The sequence below is a fragment of the Microcaecilia unicolor genome, chromosome 7, assembly GCF_901765095.1.
Source record: "Microcaecilia unicolor chromosome 7, aMicUni1.1, whole genome shotgun sequence".
In the NCBI taxonomy this organism is placed as follows: domain Eukaryota; kingdom Metazoa; phylum Chordata; class Amphibia; order Gymnophiona; family Siphonopidae; genus Microcaecilia; species Microcaecilia unicolor.
The window spans coordinates 171,729,858-171,753,306 of record NC_044037.1 but is presented as its reverse complement, the minus strand read 5'-3'; the positions used below and the strand labels follow the sequence as shown (position 1 = coordinate 171,753,306).

Below are 23,449 nucleotides of genomic sequence, written 5' to 3'. Positions count from 1 at the left end.
TTATGATCACTGTAGTTTGATTATACTGTCTGTACTCCTTCTAGAGGGTCCCAAAAAACAAGGCAAACGATCTGCAAAATCCAATATGGGAAAGAAAGCCAGCAGATCAATATCACAACAAAAAGATTTTATTGAAGATACCGTGTATGAACAAATCGCCCGACACAGGCCGTGTTTCACCCACCTAGGGCTGCGTCAAGGGCTAATTTGAAACCTTCGTAAAGGGGCAATGTAGTCTCTAGCGTACAGAAATGGACACACCATTATTGAAGCTGGAAAAACTGTTGCAAGTGTCCTGCAACAGTTATTCCAGCTTCAATAATGGTGTGTCCATTGCCCCTTAAGGTTTCAAATTAGCCCCTGACGCAGCCCTAGGTGGGCGAAACACGGCCTGTGTCGGGCGATTTGTTCATACACAGTATTTTCAATAAAATCTTTTTGTTGTGATTTTGATCTGCTGGCTTTCTTTCCTGTACTCCTTCTAGAACCAGATATTATGAGGTAAAAGCAGATTGTGCCATTTAAAATTAAATACAAATGTTTTAAAATCAGATTTCCTTCCATTCCTATTAATCTTGCTCCTGTTTGTGTATGCAAGTTTCTTTTTTAAATTTTTGACCCACAAGTTTTTTTTTTTTCCCTTTAGCCTTTTATTTCTTGCTGCATTGGATCAGCTGGTCAGAGGACAACCACTCCTCCTCCGTCTCAGATCCCAGATCCACCCTTTTCCTTTCCTGCTACCCCAAATCGAACATCATTTGGTGGCATTCTCTCTTCACCCACCTGGGGTGGCCTGCTTGGAAAATCTGATTTTGCCACAAAACTGATCTCAGCAGGAACCCAGGATAGTGAGTGGGGATCTCCAACATCACTGGAGGGTCAACTTGGGTCTGTTATTGTCTTCCATGAAGCCATGCAGCTCCCCCAAGTGAAAGCATTGTACCTTGCAGGTGAGTGTTTTGAAATAATAGAGATTTGGTATCCTGATGATGACCAAGCATATATTCAGAGAAATATTCAGTACATATGAAAGTTATTTTTGGCAATCTATCTTGAAAGATTTTTTTGGCATATATTTCTGTAAACATAAATCAAATATAATCTGATTGAGCTGTAGAACTTAGTGCTCAGGCTCACACTTATGTGAGTGGAGAAATAGCCTAGTAGGTAGAGCAGTGGGCTGGAATCAGGGGAGCTAGGGCTCAAATTCCACTTCTCCCACTGACACACTTTGTGACATTGAGCAAGTCATGTCATTTTCCATTGCCTTAGGTACAACTTAGATTGAAAGTTTTTGAATAAGTAAATCCAAAATCCAAATCCAGCATGTTTGAAATACTTATATAATAAATATACAAATTATTATTACCCCAGTTTAGGGCTTGCATGAGAAGCATTGCCATATGATGAGTCCCTTTCTTCAGTTTTCTGTTTGGTTGTTATATGGTATGCACTTACACAGCAGCAAAAAGTAGTCATTGCTAGATGAAGGTAATTTGATTCTTGAAAGCATTAGTTATAGTTTTATATTTTGTATGCAACTTAAAAATGACTTCTGCATTATGATCTTCCCATTGCAGCTGTTGTAGACAAATATCTTGGAACCAACACACTGTGTTTCATCTGTAAAGAATTATTCTAGTTTAGGGACCCATTGCTTCTACAGCCATCATTATGAACTGATTATAAAGAAACAGAGAATTCCATATCATCATGCTGATCAATCCATAGACTGGTGGGTTGTGTCCATCTACCAGCAGGTGGAGATAGAGAGCAATCCTTTTGCCTCCCTATACGTGGTAATGTGCTGCCGGAAACTCCTCAGTATGTTCTCTATCTCAGCAGGTGGTGGTCACAGCAGCAGCTCTGGCTAGGTCTCCAAGCCTAATTTTTAGGTTTTGTTGAGTACCTGGGGTTGAGGGCTATTCTTGAGCAAGTGCAAACCTGGTGGTGCCAGGTCCCTCCTTTTCTCCCCCCCTCCCGCTGGCTCCGTTGGAAAAAAAAAAAATTTTTGGACGTCCTTAAGGGCCTTTATTTCAACATTTATTGCAGCTGCTCACTGGGACACCAGTTCGTTACAGCTCGGAGCGGGCAGGGGGTTCCCCGTTCGGTCTCTACGTGGCTTATGGCGTCGGAGGGCGAGGGCGCGAGGATTCGCTCCCCGGACCGCGTGGGTGCGTCTAGAGGGGATGCGGGGATTTCAAAACCTGAATCGCCTTTGTTAAGCATCAGTTTGGAGTCCAGTCAGTGTCCCGGTTCATCCTCCGGTGCGGCGGTTTTTCCCGCCATAAGCGCCCATCCCCCGCTGCTCGCCCATGTTGGCCAGCCACTCTGCTCGGACGGCTTCTTCTTGGGCCGCCCTCGAGCTGGGAGACGTTAATACTATGGTCGCCCTTGATTCGGGCGACGGTAAGAAAGCAGCCAAAGTTAAGCGCCGTTCTTCCCGCGCGGCTCCTCAGAGTTTCGCGCCGGACGCCTTTTTGGATGCGCAGCACGTTTCTCCCCCGCTCTTGCGAGTGCCGGTTGAGGGTGCGTCTAGGGCCGTGGCCCAAGCTGCAGAAGTGCACAGTTCGGGGGGCTTCTCCCCTGAGTTCATTTTGCTGCTGCATCAGGCTTTTCTTATGCAAAACGCTGCCCCTGCCCCCCTGTCTGATAAAGGGGTTGAGGCCTCCGGAAGCAAACGCCCTCGGGTGGACTTCCAGGCCCTAGAGGACTCTGTCTCCTCTGATGTAGATGAGGGCAGCGTATCGGAGTTCTCCCAACGGTCCTTTGGGGATTCCTTGGAGAGGAGACGGATTCCCGCTCGGGTGGAGCGGATGACCCCTCTGCAGCGCGGATCTTTCGCTCAGAGGATTTGCCCAACCTGCAGGCCATGAGCATTTTGAAGATTTCCTCTCCGGAGGACGTCTCTCCCTCAGCCTCTGTTGGCTCTGCCATTATGCTAGGGACGAAGCGCCTGCCTAGAACCTTCCACGTGCATGATGCCATGCACACCTTGATTTCGGCTCAATGGGATGTCCCGGAAGCGAGCCTCAAAGTGGCTAGGGCTATGTCCCGCCTCTATCCTCTGCCTGAAAGTGAACGGGAGGCCTTTCTTTGGCCTACCGTGGATTCTTTAATCACTGCGGTGACTAAGAAAACGGCGTTGCCGGTGGAAGGTGGCACGGCCCTAAAGGACGCCCAAGACAGAAGATTGGAGGCGGCCTTAAGGTCGTCCTTCGAGGCGGCTGCTTTAAGTTTGCAGGCCTCAGTTTGCAGCTCCTATGTGGCCAGGGCGTGCATGACGATTGTACAACGGGCTTCCCCCGCGGATCCTTTCTTGAGGGCTGATTGGCCGGCCCTGGAATCGGGCATGGCTTATTTGGCAGACTTGCTGTATGATGTCTTGAGAGCCTCGGCTAAAGGTATGGCTCAGACAGTCTCTACACGGCGTTGGCTTTGGCTTTGGCTTAAGGGTATGAGATGGAATATAAGGAGTAAACACCAGTGGCGTAGGAAGGGGGAGCGGTGGGGCGGTCCGCCCCGGGTGCACGCCGCTGGGGGGTGTCGGCGCCTCGCTGGTTCCTTGCTCTCTCTGCCCCAGAACAGGTTACTTCCTGTTCTGGGGCAGAGAGAGCAAGGAACCAGCGAGGCGCCGACACCCCCCAGCGGCGTGCTCTCGGCGGATTGGCCCGCCCACCCGCCCCTCTACCGCCTTCCAGGTATGTTCTCGCGGGCGGGGGTGGGGGGGTGTTGCGCTATGGAGGGGGGAGGGTGCGTCGCGCTGCACCCGGGGGGGGGGGGGGGGGTGCGCAGCGGCGACCCACCCCGGGTGTCAGCTGCCCTCGCGATGCCACTGGTAAACACACGTGATAAATATTAAGAATGACTCATCTGAATAATCTTAAAGGTCAATAAAACTATTTTAAGCCCAATCCTGGCACAAATAGATCACTAGTGTTCATTCTTCGACAGAGGTGTAACATAATCATTCTTAGAAGACATGATGAGCTTCACAGCACTATTCTGTGTTACTTGCAAATGCTTAATATCAAGAGTATGGATAAAACTGCATTGCAATAATCCAATTTGTTCATAAATAGTGAATGAACCAGAATCACTGTTGATTCTTTAGTGATCATAGGATGTAATTATTGAATCATGAGAAGAGAGAAATTTTTTTAAACTTGTGTTGGTAATATGAGCCTTAAAAGTTCATCTCTGATCAATTTTTACCCCCACAAATCTAGTTGATTTGGGATTTTATAGCCTGTTGTTAACAAAGGGGAACTCAAAACAGTATCATTAATTCTAGAAAAAGTAGGCCTTTCAATTTTTCAGGATTTAACTTGAGTCTATTACATCTTAATTTGTAATTCAGTACAGACAAAAAGACTTCCCCGTTCTTTTACGGCTTTCTTCAAAGTTAAATGTTCAGATATAGCAGCTGCATCTTTCTGTGATGATCTCAAGTCAACAAGTGATAAATTATTATTATTTCTACTACTGATAACTTTATAAGTCTTCATATGAATTCCGCCTTGCCTCTTTTTTTATGTTTAAAATTTACATTCAAAGTAAATTGAATAAGAATAAAGGATTAATATAGAGAAACAAACAATGCAGGAAAAACAATCATATCTAGGCAACAGAACTAAGTTAAACTAACTCTATGTAATCCACAAATGAAAGGAGACAAAAGTCCGTATTCCTGAGGTAGTAAGGAATTCAAAATTAAACAATACTATAAAAACAACAGCAAGCTTCTCAGACTTATTGAGGTGAATCGGTCTCTATTTGTAGCAGAACCTTTTTCTTCCAAGAAAAACCACAATTGAGAAACATCATAAAATATATATTGATGATTGTCAAAGTATATAACACATTTACATGGATATCTCAACTGAAATTTGGCAACCACTTGTCAAAGGGAAAGGAATTGCTTGCATCTGGATTAAGTGGACTTCGCCACATCAGGAAATATGAAAACTTTCCTACCAAAACAATTTAAATCTTTAGACTTAAAATAAGGATGTAATAAAACTTCCTTATCTTCATTGAAAACAAATGTAACCAACAAGGTAGTTCTCATGGTAACCTCCTATGATTTTTCCAAGATGCCAGTCAAATCCAAACTATCTAATGACACTTCTACCATAGATTATTCTCTAACCAGTGTTGATTGCGTCTTTGGAATTGATATATAGTGAATTCTGTGTAATGGGGGGAAACCCTCGGAGGAATATTTAAACACCTCTTGTAGATATTTGTAGAAAGCTTCCTTAGGTGTCATTGTAATTAACTGAGGAAAATTCAACAAGCGCAAGTTCAATTGCTTTGTATAATTGTCAAAGTTCTCCAATTTTCTTTGAAACAATAAACAATCTTGCGTTAAAATACTTTTTGAGTCTGTTTTAACTGTTGAACTTGGCCTGTCACATCTTCTAAAGTCCCCCCTCATGGATTTTTAAAGCATCTTCTACATTTTGAATTCTGACTGCATTTTCACCTACGGTAGGTAGCACCGAGGCACATGCCTTGTGTATAGAATTCAGAGCTGACCAAATGGAGTCCAAAGTTACCTCAGCAGATTTAACCAGGGAATGAACAACAGTGCGTTTCTCTGAATCATCCTGAAATCCTCCTGATCAGCCGAAACCGATATCTGGCTTCCTGGTGGCAGAAATTCCGAAGTAGAGGGCAACCCCAGCCCTCCAATGGAAGCTAAAGACGGTAATGGTAGTCCAGCTGCTGTATGCGTCTCAGGGGTTACCATATATCAAGGAGCAGGAGGATTAGCCGAGCCATCCGGGCTGAGTGTAGTATTGCTCTCCAGCGCATGGCTTTTCTTCATGCCCTGCGCAGCGAAAGCATCCAACGCAACATTCTAGCACGCAAACTGAAGAATCTCCGTCTGCCGAAGAGAAGGAGAAGATGAGCTAGAGGATACTTGAGGTGTCCCTTACATTTAGGCGTTGAAGAAACAAGGTAAGGCGCTCCAAAGTGCACTAAGATAAGGAACAAGATGGCGCTTAGTCGGTGAGAGACAAGATGGCATCCTGAAGGGAACATTGTAAGGCAGCTCTTCACCCGATTCCTCCATAATTGATACCCTTTTACCCTTTACCTGATTTCATGCCGAAATGGAGGGGCAAGCAGCGTATTAGACCGCTACACCTGCGAGATCAACGGGACCGATGGACCGCTTTGCCATGAAGAAGTCTGGGGCTAGGTACCTCGCTGCTGGAGGGAGCAGTGGGAGGTGTCCTGCTCCCCCAGCTTGAAGCAGAGATCACGTTTAGCCCCGATGAATGGTGGCATCAGACAATGCCGGCACTGAAACTGCAGCAGGGGCAGGAAACCCCTAGAGTCATCGACCAGGGAGTGTTTCCTGTGGCAGGGTCGGCTGGAAGCCTGGACGCACTGGAAATCAATGCCGGAGAGAAGAAAATGGAGAGGGCCAATCTTCTGGCATGCTCCAATGCAACAGGAGGAGTACAACCGTTCGGGGAAATTCTTGCTGAATTAACAACACCTAGTAAGTCTTTTTTGCCTGTAAGACCTCCAGTTATAACCTTAGACTCAATATGGGAGGCCTTTATGGGATTAGAAAACTCTTTTTCCCAGAAACTGTTACTGGTGACCCAAGCTTCAAAGTTACCATTGGAAAAGATTGTAAACTTGGAAACAAGAGTAAGTAATATTGAGAAAATAACACAGTTGAATACTGAGACAATAAAGTCCTGTCAGCAAACACAGATTAACTTGATTAAGGAAAGTGCATTACTACATGTTAAGACTGAAAATTTGGAAAATCAACTAAGAGCCAAAACTCTTAGGTTGATTAATTTTCCTTAAATATCATCATTGGCTCCTTTGATAACGTTTAAAAAATATGTTAGAAATGTTGAAGATTCCTGAACGGGCATGTACGCCTGTTTCAAAGATTTACTATTTACCACCATTCAAAAAAGAAAAACAAAAAGACAATATTCAAACTGAACAAGGAGCGGAGATCTCATTTGATACACTGAATTTAACACAAATAATTCAAGAAGATGAAACGGGGACACCAGCAACTTTGATTGATTGTGACTTTTGTTCTGGAACCTGATCGGGATTGGATCCTGAAACAATTTTTTTGTCTTAGAGATGAACTCTTTATGAATAACAAAATTAGAATATTTCCTGATATTGCCAGAACAACACAAAAGAGGCGTCAATTATTTCTAAAGCTTCGTCCCAGGGTCTTACAGATGGTCGGCTTATTTTGGCTTAATTTCCCGTGTAAATGTGTGTTGAAAATTAATTCACTTAAATATATTTTTTATGATCCAATTCATTTGAACTCTTTTCTAGACTCGAAGGTAATTGTTACTCCCAATCAACAACTAGCAGCATTATCTACGTCTACTCCATAATTATAGTTGATATGGCATATAATGTATCTCTTTAATTTTTCAAACTTATATTAGTGGAACAAATATTTCATGGAATTATACCTTGTCTTCCCCAATAGTTGTGGACTTGAAATAGATGAGTGGGGGGAAATATGTGGATAATTGATTTTTTTTTCTTGAAAATGTATTGCTTATCTCCTTCGATTTTTGCATATCAAGAGTTTCTTTCTTGAAAAATTGTTAATACTTATAAAAAAAAAAAAAAGATGGAGCTTAGTCAGCAGCATCCTTGCTGGCAGCCATCTTGCCCGACCTTGCCTCTTTGACATAAATGTTAATTTTGAAAAGCTGATCAAAACATTAAACAGACATTAATCTTGACCCCTCAGAGCTGCAAAGATTAAAGAAAAACAGTACAGTTTCTACTGTATTGATATGAGGCACACACAAAGTTATAAGATCTATGTTTTTCAGGTCCAAATTCTTTGTGTCCATGGAAAACACTAGAATCGGAGATGGCAGATCTTCCAAGTAAAATCCTTCTTCATTACACTCCAAAGGTATTGTAAAAAATCATTCATTCATATGAGGGTTACATCTAAATCCTATATTCTTGTCGATCACCATCAGTTTATTTATTAACTGATAATTTCTCATGAAAACATACATTTATTTTTAGGTTATAATTTGTTGTGATTGTAAGTAGGTGAGAGGGTAATTTTGAAACTCAACACACATCAAAAATATATAGTTTCCACTATTCCAAGTGTTCAGTGATTCAGTACTGGTATAAAACATATGTCCAGTATTATATTTTCAAGAAGGTAAAAGCCTCAGAGCAACTTGTTTAGCATAGATTCGTGCTCAGTTTTCAGTCATCAGCAAAAATCGTCTTTATAGTTAAACATTTAATGAACTGAAGTTTTAAAATAATTTTTAGCTTAACTGTCCATAATTATGCTGTACAGGTCCACTGAACAATGGCCAGTGTGTTGCAGTGAAATGTTTACTGCTGCATCAGGGAACTAAACTGAATACCCCTGTGCAGTTGAGCATGGAATCAATGCCTGATCCAGTTTAGTTCCCTGATACAGTAGTAAAACTTTCACTGCAGCATGCTGGCCATCACTGGGTGGATCTGTGCAGCATGAGTATGGACAGTTAAAAAATATTTTAAAATTTCAAAGTATTAAATATCCTATATAATAAAACGCACCTCCAACGTTCTGAAGCTGAGAAAGTGAAGCCTTCAAGCCTTGAAGCATTCCTGCAACGTTCCGGAACTACGTGTCTTCAATTGAGGAGATGGAGCCTTACAGAGCGCACGAATGCTTTAAGGCTTGAAGGCTTCACTTTCTCACACACACACTCACTCTCTGTTTCTCACACTCTCTCTCACACACAGACTCACACACACACTCTCTCTCTCTCTCTCTCTCTGTGTGACACAAACACACACACACACTCTCTCTCTCTCACATACACACTCCATCCCTCACCCACACACTCTCTCTCAAACATACACACTCCGAGGAAAGGGGGGCATGGAACACGCTGGGGAGGAGAGGGAAGGGGGGAGGCAAGAACTTGGAAGGGAAGAAGAGCAAGGGGGGAGGAGAGGGAGGGAGGAGGGCCTGCACCTCGGACGGAAGGGGGGCCTGGAACTCGGAGGGGAGGAGAGGGAGGGAGGGAGGGAAGGAGGGGGTCATGGAACTCGGAGCCCCACACACACAGACACTCACTATCTGACTCTCACATACACTCTCTCTCACACACTCTATCTCTCACACACTGTATCTCTCTCTCACACACATACACTCTGTCTTTCACACACAATCTCTCTGTGACACAAACACACACACACACTGTCTCTCACTCATTCTCTCTCTCTCACACACACTTTCTCTCTCACACACACACTCTCTCTCTCTCTCTTAAACATGCACACTCCAAGGAAAACCTTGCTAGCACCCGTTTCATTTGTGTCAGAAACGGGCCTGTTTTACTAGTTTAAATATAAAGAAGGTTTTTCCTGATGATTGAAGACTTAGCATGAATTTGTGCCAAACAAGTTGCTCTGAAGCTTTTCCTTCTTGAAAATATAATACTAGATATGTTTTATACCTATTACATCACCGGGACACTTGGAATAGCAGAAACTGTATGTTTTTTTGATGTTTTTGATGTGTGTTGAGTAACAATGTTCCACTCTTCTATAGTTCAAGTAATTTTGAAACTTGCCATGGGCTTAAAAATTCAGCTCATGCACTCAATCATTGGTGCTTTGTAACGACATTTGTGGTTGCTTTGAAGCAGGTGCAAAGGTATATACTGAAAGTAAGTGTATATTTCTGTTCTTGTCTAAACATCCATTCACACAACTCCATGAAAGAAGTAATTCTTTGATTATTGAAATAATTTTCTTTGAATTAGATGTCATAGTAGATTCAAGATCTGGTAAGAGATCTAATCCAAGATAACGAAAGTCACTAGATGACCAAACAAAATCAAAATGTAAGCTAATAGTTGGAGTGGCATGTACATTAAGGGGCATTACCTCAGTTTTTTGTTTGTTAATTTTGTAGCCTGAGAATTGGGAGTAAGTATCTACCAGTTTTAAAAAGTTTTCTATAGATTATATAGGGTTTGTGAAAAATAGTAGGACATCATCTGCATAGGCCACTGCTTTGAGTTCCCCATGTTTATGGAGATGCCATGAATAGCAGAATTATGACAGATATAAGTAGGGATTCCAGAGCTAAGTTAAATAGAAGGGGTGACAGTGGACAGCCTTGTCTGGTACCTTTTTCAAAATTATTTGGTTTGATAACATGTTATTTGCAATAATGCATGCAGAAGGATTAGTATATAGTATTTTGATTTTATTAATGAATTAATCAGGAGCTCCAAATCTATGGAGGACAGAGAATAAGAAGTTCCATTCTACTCTATCAAATGCTTTATCAGCATCGATGGCCAGTGCTATAATGGGCTGATATAGGGATTTAGCAAACAAGGAAATCTGATGAAATAAGCAGGCATGATCGATAATTAATCTCCCTGGCATAAGCCCAACTTGATTTGGATGAATAACAGAGCCAATGATTGAATGTAAACAGGATTTTTGCAAATATTTTATAATCTTTATTGAGTAGAGATATTGGTCAATAATTGGAGACTTGTGTGGGACATTTATTGGGTTTTGGTAGAATAGTGATAACTGCCTCAGAAAATCTGTTTTTTTTTTTTTTAATGGAGAGTCATTTTCCAGTTCGAATAAAGTGAGGAGGTTGGGAGTCAGTTCTTTACTAAATAATTTATAAAATTTGCTAGGAAGACCATCTGGTCCAGGAGCTTTACTAGACTTTAATTGGATAATGGAGGATTGAGTTTTTTGTTCTTTTATAGGGGAATGAAGCAAGTTTGTTTCTCTTTTGTTGACCAAGAAGGGAAAGAGGTATTATTATTTAAAAAATTTGTAGTTGAGATTGGTCATATGAAGTTTCTGATTGATAGAGATCCGAATAAAACTTGTGGAAAACTTCAAGTATATCTTTTGTTTTAGTATAAGAAATATCTGGATTTTCTTTTTAATTATAGGTATCTGTTTTTTAATTCTTTTTCTTTTCAGATAATTGGCAAGCATATGACTTCATTTATTCTGTTCAGCATATTGGGACTGATTGCGAATAAAGATCTTATGGCCAGCTTTAGTACTCCATATTCTATTATATTTGTACTTGGTTTGATATATGGAGTTGAAGAGTCTTTGGATTAGGAGATGCAATTGTTCCAATAATTTTAGTTTGTTCTCTAATTCTGTGAGGTGTTTATATCTTTCTTTATTTTGATGTGCAGAGATGGTAATGAACTCTCCTCTTATAGTGGCCTTGAAAGCTTCCCAAATGGTAATTTGGCTTATGTTAGGATCTTGACTATGGGCAAAGAAATCAACCGTTGCATTTTTAACTCTATTTTTGTAATTATCATCCATTAATAATAGACTGTTAAGTCTCCATAAGGTTTAAGGAAGTAAACGAATTGAGTTGAAGTGTGATAGAGATCGCAGCATGATCTGAGGTTGTAAGTGGAGCTATATCTGAAGAAATAGTTGGTGCAAGTAAATTATTAGAAATTAAAAAGTAGTCAGTCATCCATTAATAATAGACTGTTAAGTCTCCTTAAGAGTTTTTTTTTTTTAAAGGAAGTAGAATTGAGTTGAAGAGTAATAGAGATTGCAGTATGATCTGAGATTGTAAGTGGAACTATATCTGAAGAAATGGTTCGAGTAAATTATTAGAAATTAAAAAGTAATCAATTCTTGTAAAACTGTGATGAGGGTTAGTAAAAAGTGTAGTCTCTGGAATTTGGGTGAAATTGTCTCCATGGGTCAATCAGGTGGTATGTATTTATCATACAGTGTAAGGCAGTGTGTTCTTTAGGTATATGGTAATTTGTTTTGGATTGCCTATCTAACCATGTATAGAGGCACATTGAAATCACCGGCTGTGATAATGGGAACTGGAGGGTATTCCGCCAGTTTTTCAGCTATTGTATGGAAAAAAGAAGGGTCATCTTTGGGGCGTAAACATTAAGCAAGTTTAATTCTAAACCATTTAAAACTACATTTAACAAAAGCCATCTTCCTTCTGCATCTCTTGTTTCCTTTTGAAGATTAGCTGTGAACTTCTGATCAAATCAAATAGCAACTCCTCCTTTTTTTTTTACCATTGGATGGGGACTGGTAGAAGTCACCTAGCCAATTACCATTTTTGATGAAAAGACACATATCTGAGAGATGCATTTCTTGCAAAAACATGATTTGTGCTTTCATTTTTTTTAAAGTGCTAGACAGATTTTTTTTTTAATTGGGTGTTGGAGCCCATGCATATTCCAAGAAATAAACTTAGTATCATTTTTGATAGTGTGAGCCATGGTGAGAAAATGTTAAGTTGTAAAAAAAAAAAATTAAAAGTGGTGCAGAGCCTTTCACAAAGCATTTTCCATTTCAAACAGTGTGTAGATCCTAGATAGGGATAACACATAAACATGATCATAATTCTATTATATCCAGCAATTATATTAGAGAAAAAAGTACAGCTTGGACTCATGTAGAAGGAAAGAAATGCAACAAGAGCAGAGAGCTAAGAGCTCAGCTTTGAAAACAATAGATGGGTGTAACAGGATATTAGAAGTGAACAGCAGGCAAAGAGAATCCTTCCATGTCCCTTTTATCCAAGAACAATTATAAAGATTCCAGGTCATCAAAGACTTGGATGGATGGTGTTGTTTAATGTGATAATCATCCTTGCAGGATATTGTAATCTAAACCTCTCTCCTTTTTCTTTTAAGTTGTGCTCTCATAGGCCGAAATTGCTTTCTTTTCTTTGCAGTGGTTTTCAACAGATCTGGGACAATATTGATTCTTCTACCTTCAAAAATCAGAGAAGGAATCAATCTTACTGTTGTCAATATTAGTAAAGCTTGAGAGTATTGAAGTAGCTTTGCAATTATAGGGCGCAGTGTCTTAGACTTAATCTTCCCCGGAGATCTGTGAGCACGCTGCAACTCGAGAACTGTTTCAGGTGGTAGACACAGGATTTTCAGGAGCCATGTGCTTAGGAACCGCGGTAGATCGGACCCTTCTGAGTGCTCTGGTAATCTAAAATTCTGATACTGCCTGACGTCGGTGCACAGCAAAATAGTGAAAACTATTATAAAGAATACAATTACAGAACATGTAGACAAACAGGGTTTAATGGGACAGAGTCATACTGGGTTCAGCCGAGGCAAATTTTGCCTCACCAATTTGCTTCATTTCTTTGAAGGCATGAATAAACATGTGGATAAAGGTGAGCCTCTTGATACATCTAGATTTTCGGAAAGCTTTTGATTAATTTTCTCAGGAGTCTCTCATGAGGAACTTTAAGAGTCATGAGATAGGAGGCAAGGTTCTGGTGTGGATTAGGAATTGGTTATTGGACAGAAAACAGAGGGTAGGGTTAATTGATCATTTCTCTGAATGGAGAAGGGTGAACAGTGGAGTGCCGCAGGAATCTGTATTGGGAAAAGTGCTATTTAACGTATTTATAAATGATATGGAAATAAGAATGATGAGTGAGGTGATTAAATTTGCAGATGATACAAAACTATTCAACGTTGTTTAAACATGTGCAAACTGAAACATTGCAGGAAGACCTTAGGAAATTGGAAGACTGGGCATCCAAGTGGCAGATGAAATTTAATGTGGACAAATATGAGGTGATGCACATTGGAAACAAAAATCCGAATCATAGTTACCTGATGCTAGGGTCCACCTTGGGGGTCAGCACTCAAGAAAAAGATCTAGGTATCGCTGTAGATAATACACTGAAATCTTCTGCTCAGTGTGCGGCAGCGGCTGAAAAAGCAAATAGGATGCTAGGAATTATTAGGAAAGTGATGATGAATAAGACTGAAAATACTGTAATGCCTTTGTATCGCTCCATGGTGTGACTGCATCTTGAGTATTGCATTCAGTTCTGGTCGCTGTATCTCAAAAAAGATATATCGGAATTGGAAAAGGTTCAAAGAAGAGCGACCATAATGATAAAGGGGATGGAACTCCTCTTGTATGAAGAAAGGCTAAAGAGGTTAGGGCTCTTCAGCTTGGAAAAGAGATGGATGAGGGGAAATATGATTGAGGTTTACAAAATCCTGAGTAGTGTGGAACAAGTAGAAGTAAATTGATTTTTTACTCGAGGAAGTTACATGGAAATACTTTTAAAATAAATAGGAGGAAATATTGTTTCACTCAGCTAATAGTTAAGCTCTGGAACTCTTTGCTGGAGGATGTGGTAGTAGCGGTTAGCATATCTGGGTTTAAAAAAGGTTTGGACAAATTCTTGGAGGAAAAGTCTATAGTCAGACAGACATTGAGACAGACATGGGGCAGTAACTACTTGCCCAATGATTGGTAGCATGGAATGTTGCTGCTATTTTGGTTTCTGCCAGGTACTTGTGACCTGGCCTGGCCACTGTTTGGAAAACAGAATGCTGGGCTAGATGGACCATTGGTCTGACCCAGTATGGCTACTCTTATGTTCTTATTATGAAGTTCTGTTGTGATGATTAAAGGGATCGAACAAGAGCATAAAGAATAAGTGATTTGAAGAGAGAAGCTGGAACACTTGTATTAAATACTTGGTGTTCAAGAATAAATATCTTAAAAAAGATCCTGAAGGATATGGAAAGCCAGTGTTCTATGAGCAGTGGGGTTAACATGAGTGAATTTCTTGACTCCATGTAGTAATTTCCCAGCTGTGTTCTGCAATAATTGTAATCTCCTGACATGATACCGACACAAACCGGATAACAGAGAGCTGCAATAATCTAATTTTGATATAACTAAATGAATAAGCAAATGTAAGAAATTGATGTAAGAAATTGATGTTAAGAAATGAGTGAGTAGCCCAGAGCTCTGTGAGGACAGGGCATGCAATTAACACAATTTAAAAAAAGTAATGTATGATGGATTTTTATGATGTGAACATGCTAGAGTATTGTGTATTGATTTTAACTTTTAGGTTATTGGAGGGAGAATCAAGATTTAGAGACAGGGTTAGCATATTTTTGGGGTAACTGGATACTTATTGATTTATTCAGGATATCCATTTATTTTTATGCTTAATGTATTTAGTAACTGTTATATTGAATTATACTGTAATTTATTATTTATAGGTTGATTAATGGTATATTATTTTCTTATGCACTGATGTATTTTGCTTTGATACGTAATGTACATTGAATGTTGGCATTAGCAACAAAAAGGCATGCCCAAACTAAATTTATAAGAAACCCTCGTTTTTGTTTTCCTACGAAAGGCATTTCTTTTGAAAAATGTAATGTTGAGGTGCACATCTTTTCCATTTTTTCATAGGCCTGCAGAAATCCTATTTGCCTTGACTTGTCTGCCAATTGTTTGCATGGAAGATTAACTGGTCACAAAGTTGTTAACTGGGACATTAAGGTAAAATCATGTTGCTTAATTTCAGTCTGTAACCTTAATGAAGTTGTCCTATGTAGCGTTAGTAGTTCCAGCTTTGCTTATTCCCTACGCTATCTATTAAAATGTCTTATTATGTATTCTGTTGACATTGTAAGTAAGTATACTGTGCTATACTTTGCATTGTTATTTGAATATTTGTACTGCTCTAATTGTCTGTTACTTATGTTTGATTTGTTCTTACTGTACACTGCCTTGAGTGAATTCCTTAAATTCCTTCTAAAAGACGATAAATAAATCCAGATAAAGAAATAAATGTATTTTGTGATATTGCACAGTCTGTGGCAATTGGGATGTTATTAGAGGCTGACCGAAACTGGGTTTTGTTTTGTTTTTTTTTCAGTTTTGGCTGAAACTGAAACTGCTACTGAAACTGTCTAAACACTTTCAGCCAAGATTTATCATCAATGAAACTTACTGGGTTTTGTCAGAGCTGTCAGTCAGCAGCCCTCTACTAAACCCATATCATTTATTACCATCCATTCTCAGGAATTGCAAGCACAGGCTGACAACTGGGAGAGTCATTTTAACAAGAACTTTACAACAAGTTTGGCATATTTAGGTTACCAAGTTGATGCAGATGTTGTTAAATACCCTCTGAGACAAGACTTTTGTGAGAACATGTTAAAAAAAAAAAGTAATTATCACCAACTTTTTATGCTTACCAAAACTGTGCACAAGTAGAAAGCGAAAGTAGCATGTTTCCTGTTTTGTATTTAGTTATAAAATGAAACACAAACATAATATAGATTCTTCCTAAAATAGGGTAAGCCTGATGCACAGTCCAGAATAAAAAAAAAAGCCCATTGATGTTACTGATTGCAAGGACTATATGCTCTGAAAAATTACAATCAAGAGCGATACATTTCTCAAATTATATCCTAATATATAAACTTTCCTTGTAATATCATTTCCCTACTAACACTATAAGCTGACCGGTACTTGTGCTTGAAAACAGTTTTCAGGTGCCTTTCTAACAGAATCTAGTTTCCGCATGTCACAACTTTGATTAAAACGCTGCATCTTCATCATACCCAACAGAGCCTGGAAATTCTTTAGAATCACCTGAATAGTATCAAAGCCAGAATATGTATAGTCTCTACTATAATAAAAAGCACCTCCAACGTTCTGAAGCTGACTCCGTGGCTTCACTGATGAAGGGTTCGTAAGGTTCGTCTGATTCGTGAATCTGTAACCATCTCTCTCGGCCCCAGCCTCACGCCTCTGATAGGTCCGCTGCCCTCAACATCATCACGTTTTGACGTCCATGACGTCATCACGTTTTGACGTCGGGCGACAGACCTATCAGAGGTGCGAGGGCGGGGCCAACAGACATGGTAACAGACTGACGAATCCGATGATCCTTACCAACTCTTCACTTCAATGAAGCCACGGAGTCAGCTTCACAACATAGCAGGTGCGTTTGGTTAAAATACACAGCTCCATTATTTTTCAACTAAACATCGCAGGGTGGCTGGAGGGGGGGCGGGAAAGAGGGGGTGCAACTACCCTGGAACTGGGAGGGAGGGAGAGAGGGGGAGCAACGACCATAGAACTAGAAAGGGGGCCAGGCGGACCCTGAAACTGGAGGAGGAGGGGGAGGGGGTGACCCTGAAACTGGGAGGGAGGGGGAGAGAGGGGGGCAATGACCCTGGAACTGGGTGGGAGGGAGGGCGGACCCAGGAACTTGGAGGGGGGCCAGGCGGACCCAGAAACTGGGTGGGAGGGAGGGGGAGAGGGGGGGCAACAACCCTGGAACTGGGTGGGAGGGAGGGCGGACCCTGGAACTTGGAAGGGGGCGCGGACCCTGGAACTTGGAGAGGGGGGGCGGGCGGACTCTGAAACTGGGAGGGAGGGAGGGGGCCCCTGGCACACACTCTCATTCTCATACACACACACTCTCTCGCACACAGTTTCCCTCTCTCTGTCACACACACTCACACATTCACTCTCTCTATCACACACACACTCTGTAAAACACACACGCTCCAAGGAAAACCTTGCTAGCGCCCATTTCATTTGAGTCCGAAACAGGCCTTTTTTCCTAGTAGTTTAATAATGAAAAACTGTATTTTACCTCCAAGCAAAATAGCCTGTGCACACATAGACCTCAGCTAATGAAAACTGAAACTAAAAGTCTCAGTGCTTTTACAATTGCTGTCTTTGCACCATATTTGGAGTGACAACTGATGATGTATTTCCACAGAGAGGCTAATTCCTAAGGAGTTTATCATCCCAAATTTATAGACTGGGGTAAGGTCTTTTACAAAGGTACACTAGCGTTTTTAGGTCGCACTAAAAATAATAATGCTCTAAATGTTAGAGACTCCCATATATTCCTATGGGCATCTCTAGCGTTTAGCACATGCTAAAACCGTTGTGCGTCTTTGTAAAAAAAAAACCCTGAAATTCCTGGTAAACTTTCGTATCAAAAGCATTTATTTGGAGCACTTTATTTGCCATATAAACTACTATGCAAGATCATAACTGCATTACTTGTAATTGCATTACAGAAAGAAAAAGAATGCAAAGAGTAGCCCCCCCCCCCCCCTCCAAGACTACCTACAATCCCATGCACTCTAGTGATATAGTCAGGATAGGAGTGATTCCCAATTGTTCTTGCCCATGTCAGCTCTATTTTCAAAATAGCTGCTATAACCTCTTGGGGCAGTCTCGCGAGATTGTCACTAGAGGTCATGGCAGCCATTTTGAGAGCATAACCAGCAAGGGCAGGAGCGACTGGGCTACAGGTGGGTGGGGGGGGGGGGGGGGGGAGGGAGACAAAACAGGACAAAGCACAAATTTTCGGCTTCCACTGGAAACACACTGTCAGCTTTAGTCTAAACTGAAACCATGGCCATAGTCTTTTGACTGAAATTGGGCAGAAAAGGGGTTTTGGGCCAGTTTGGGCATCGAAACAGAAATTTGGTTGGCTTCTAGATATTATAGATAATACTGGATGTAACGTATTTCAGCTGTACAAGAATATTAAGGAAACTAATTTATTAAAGAGGTGTGCCTGTGACTCTCAGATTATTGGAAATAGTAAATTTCGATTGACACAAGAACCAAAGATTCATGAATGAAAATTTCATCAAAATCAAAAATCTGTAATGAGATGTCTAAAGATTGTTATTATGCCTATAGTTCCCTTCACTTGGGAAATGTCTGAAGTGGATCTTTAACTTTATATTCCATAGGTTTTACATCTCTGTATGTTGTAAATCATGGCAGTTTCCTTTTTATTTTTTTTTGTTAAGATTTAAACAACTATTACAAAGAAGCATAATAGAAATGTAATAACAAAGAAAATTTCTAAACAAAATATATGGTCTAGCCCACATCAAGGAGCAAAATACAGGGAAAAATCCCACTACAGAAGATCCAAAAAGAAAAATGAAATAATCCAAGAATTTATAACGGGCACAGAATAAATTTTGTCCCTAAACTAAACTTACTTAATAACCACAAAAAGCATTATAAATCTGAAGAATTTTTAGTAGAAAGAAAATTTTCTAAATATGCAGGGTCCAAAAACAAATAGGAATGGTTCTGATATGCAGGGCCTCTCTTAGGCAGGGGCAATAGGAGTGGTTGCACAAGGCCCCAAGCCTCCAGGGGCCCTGTGGCGCTCCCTCCCGCTCCCTGCCATTGCTGCAACCTGACTCCTTGCCTCCCCTCCTCTGAGCCGCAGGGTGCCCTCCCGGCACATACCCGAACCACCCTGGTGGTCTAGTGCAGTCTTCAGGGCAGGAAAGATCCCCGGCGCTGACCCCCCTTATTGCAGCATTGCTCTTTAAAAATGGCTCCCGAGACTTCCAGCGGCGGCCTCACGAGACTTCCACTGAAAGTCTCAGCAGCCATTTTAAAGAAGATGTATCAGCAAGAGGGTCAAAGCCAGCACTAGGCAGGAAAGACTTGGAATCTTTTCTGCTCTGAAGACTCCACTAGGCCACCAGGGTGGTTTCAGGTCCATGCTGGGAGGGCACCCTGCGGCAGGGGAATGAGGAGGAGGTCTGGAATAGGTGGGTGGGTAGGAGGGGAGGGGAGGATACTGTACAAAAAATAATCAAGGTAATATCCGTGTCATCTGGAGGGGCTGGTTATAGGGATGGGGAGGGGAGGATACTGTAAAACAAATCAAGGTAATATCTGTGTCATTTGGAGGGGCTGGTTAAAGGGACACCCTAGTACTATTATATTCATGCAGAGCTGCCAGAACTTCTCTGAGTTTCTTGAGTACCCTCGGATATATCCAGTCAGGCCCCATCTGTTGAGCAGGGACTGTCTCTTATGTGTTTGTGTACAATGCCACATATATCTAGTAGCACTATAGAAATAATTGTTTTTGTGTGCCCTACTACTATTAATCATCTTTTCCATTTGCAGCTGCATAGAGGAATTTTTATATGGCTTTCATAATTTTAATATCAATATTTAGCACAACCACATTAACCTACACGAATGAATACAAAATTCCAGTAATCCCTTATCACTACAAGACATTACCATTCGCTAACAATAGAAGCCAACCATCACGGATACGATCGACCACACATAGGCCCCACCTCTGATACACAACTCAATTAAAACCTCAATCCCGAAACAAACACTGTACCTCCAAAAGAATACTTCAACATCAACTGAAAAAGATCACACTCAACCAGTGATGCGAACACATACCAACCCATTCCCATCGGATATACCAGTGCGAGATCAGTGATTAACAAAGCAGAGATTATAAAACACTGGATCAAAGACTATCACCTAGGACTGACATTTAACACTAAAACCTGGCTCCATTCTAAAGAAGACCCAATTATCAATGATCTGTGTCCACCAGGATGCAAGATCATGCACTGGACCAGAGAAAAGAAGAAAGGAGGGGGAATAACGTTGATATACAAGTCCTTTTTTCAAGTTGAAGCAATATCTAAGTCAATATCCCCCAACTAGAAATAACTGATATCAAACTCCATGACACATCCCTGCAAGGCCAGCTTTGCTGCATCCTCTTTTACAGACCACCAGGCAACTGGACAGATGCCCAAACTGAATTTAAAGATTTTGTCTCAGTCCAATGCATAACCTGTAAAAATGTCTTGCTAATTGGAGATGATAACCTCCACTTAAGAAAAAGAGATAATGCCCACACCAAAGACATCACAGATTTCTTCCAACTCTGGGATTTCCAAAAACTACCCCTAATGTCTACCCATTTAAAAGGCCATGTCCTCAACTTACTTGAGGGACGTTATGGTACTGGGGCCGCTTGATAACGGTGATCATAATATGATAAGTTTTAATATGGACCATGAATTAACTATACACAGGAAGTCAAATACGTTAGCGTTTAACTTTAAAAAAGGAGACTATGATAAAATGAGAAGAACGGTGGAAAAAAAACTTAGGGGGACAACTGAGAGGGTAAAAACTGTACAACAGGCCAAACATATTCCACTAATTAGAAAAGAAAGACGGAACTCCAAAAGACAGCCGACCTGGTTGAAAAGTGAGGTGAAGGAAGCTATTAGTGCTAAAAGAAACGCCTTCAGAAAATGGAAGAAGGAACCGTCTGAAAATAACACGAAGCAGCATAAGTACTGTCAAAGCAAATGCAAGGCGCAGATAAAGAAGGCCAAGAGAGATTACGAAAAAAAGATAGCATTAGAGGCAAAAAAACATAGTAAAAAATGTTTTTGGTGTATTAAAAGCAGGAAGCCGGCAAAAGAATCGGTTGGGCCGCTGGATGACCGAGGGGTAAAAGGGGCGATTAAGGAAGACAAAGACGTAGCGGAGAGATTGAACGAATTCTTTGCTTCGGTCTTCACCGAGGAAGATTTGGGTGGGATACCGGTGTCGGAAATGATATTTCAAGCGGACGAGTTGGAGAAACTTACTGACTTCATGGTAAACCTGGAGGACGTAATGGGGCAGTTCGGCAAAATGATGAGTAGCAAATCTCCTGGACCAGATGGTATTCATCCTAGAGTACTGATAGAACTGAAAAATGAGCTGGCGGAGCTACTGCTAGTGATATGCAATTCATCCTTAAAATTGAGCGTGGTACCGGAAGATTGGAGGGTGGCCAATGTAACGCCCATTTTTAAAAAAGGTTCCAGGGGAGATCCTGGACCGGTGAGTCTGACGTCGGTGTCGGAGAAAATGGTAGAGGCTATTATTAAAAACAAAATTACAGAGCACATCCGAGGACATGGATTGCTGAGACCGAGTCAGCACGACTTTTGTGTGGGGAAATCTTGCCTAACCAATTTACTTCAATTCTTTGAACGAGTAAACAAACATGTGGACAAAGGGGAGCCGGTTGATATTGTATATCTGGATTTTCAAAAGACGTTTGACAAGGTTCCTCATGAAAGGCTACAGAGGAAATTGGAGGGTCATGGGATAGGAGGAAAAGTCCTATTGTGGATTAAAAACTAGTTGAAGGATAGGAAACAGAGAGTGGGGTTAAATGGGCAGTATTCACAATGGAGAAGGGTAGTTAGTGGGGTTCCTCAGGGGTCTGTGCTAGGACCGCTGCTTTTTAATATATTTATAAATGATTTAGAGATGGGAGTAACTAGCGAGGTAATTAAATTTGCTGATGACACAAAGTGATTCAAAGTCGTTAACTCGCGACAGGATTGTGAAGAATTACAGAAGGACCTTGCGAGATTGGGAGACTGGGTGGCTAGATGGCAGATGACGTTTAATATGAGCAAGTGCAAGGTGATGCATGTGGGAAAAAAGAACCCAAATTATAGCTACGTCATGCAAGGTTCCACGTTAGGAGTTACGGACCAAGAAAGGGATCTGGGGGTCGTCGTCGATAATACATTGAAACCTTCTGCTCAATGTGCTGCTGCGGCTCGGAAAGCGAATAGAATGTTGGGTATTATTAGGAAAGGTATGGAAAACAGGTGTGTGGATGTTATAATGCCGTTGTATCGCTCCATGGTGCGACCGCACCTTGAGTGTTGTGTTCAATTCTCGCATCTCAAGAAAGATATAGTGTAATTGGAAAAGGTGCAGCGAAGGGCAACTAAAATGATAGTAGGGATGGGACGACTTCCCTATGAAGAAAGACTAAGGAGGCTAGGGCTTTTCAGCTTGGAGAAGAGACGGCTGAGGGGAGACATGATAGAGGTGTATAAAATAATGAGTGGAGTGGAACAGGTGGGTGTGAAGCGTCTGTTCACACTTTCCAAAAATACTAGGACTAGGGGGCATGCGATGAAACTACAGTGTAGTAAATTTAAAACAAATCGGAGAAAATTCTTCTTCACCCAATGCATAATTAAACTCTGGAATTTGTTGCCGGAGAACGTGGTGAAGGCGGTTAGCTTGGCAGAGTTTAAAAGGGGGTTAGACTGTTTCCTAAAGGACAAGTACTAAATGGACTTGGGAAAAATCAATTCTCCGAGGACAAGCAGGCTGCTTGTTCTCACTGATGGGTGACGTCCACGGCAGCCCCTCCAATCGGAATCTTCACTAGCAAAGTCCTTTGCTAGCCCTCGCGCGCCCGCGCATGCGCGGCCGTCTTCCCGCCCGAAACCGGCTTGAGCCGGCCAGTCTTCTTTCGTCCGCACTCGGTACGGTCGTGTTTTCGCCGTGTCGAGCCCCGGAAAGTCGACCTCGCGCGTCCTTTTTTCGACGTGTTTTTTCTTCGGAAAATCCTCAAAAACTGTTTGGGAAGTGCTCCGGAAGCCCTCTCGGGTTTTGTTTGCCCCTTCCCGTATTTTTTCAGATTTTGCCCCGGTAAGTTTTCTTTCGTCGTCGGGGTAGGCCTCTTTTCGGCCTCGGTCGAGATTTTTCTCCCTCAAAGTTTTGGTGCTCACTTTCGTCATTTCGGATTTTGATTTCGCCGGCGTGATTTTTCCGCCCATGACATCGAAGCCTTCCAGCGGCTTCAAGAAGTGCACCCAGTGCGCCCGGGTAATCTCGCTCACTGATAGGCACTCGTCGTGTCTTCAGTGTCTGGGGGCCGAGCACCGTCCTCAGAACTGTAGTCTGTGTTCCCTGT

General features: G+C 41.5%; 1 protein-coding gene across 1 annotated transcript in view; it reads left to right on the top strand.

The window, feature by feature from the left end:
• Nucleotides 1–23,449, top strand: part of NBEAL1 (neurobeachin like 1) — a 502,828-nt gene that overhangs the window by 177,686 nt on the left and 301,693 nt on the right. Inside the window, 3 exon segments of the mRNA XM_030208867.1 lie at nucleotides 647–950; nucleotides 7,854–7,939; nucleotides 15,298–15,387. Of these exon segments, the coding sequence (XP_030064727.1) occupies nucleotides 647–950; nucleotides 7,854–7,939; nucleotides 15,298–15,387 (480 nt within the window).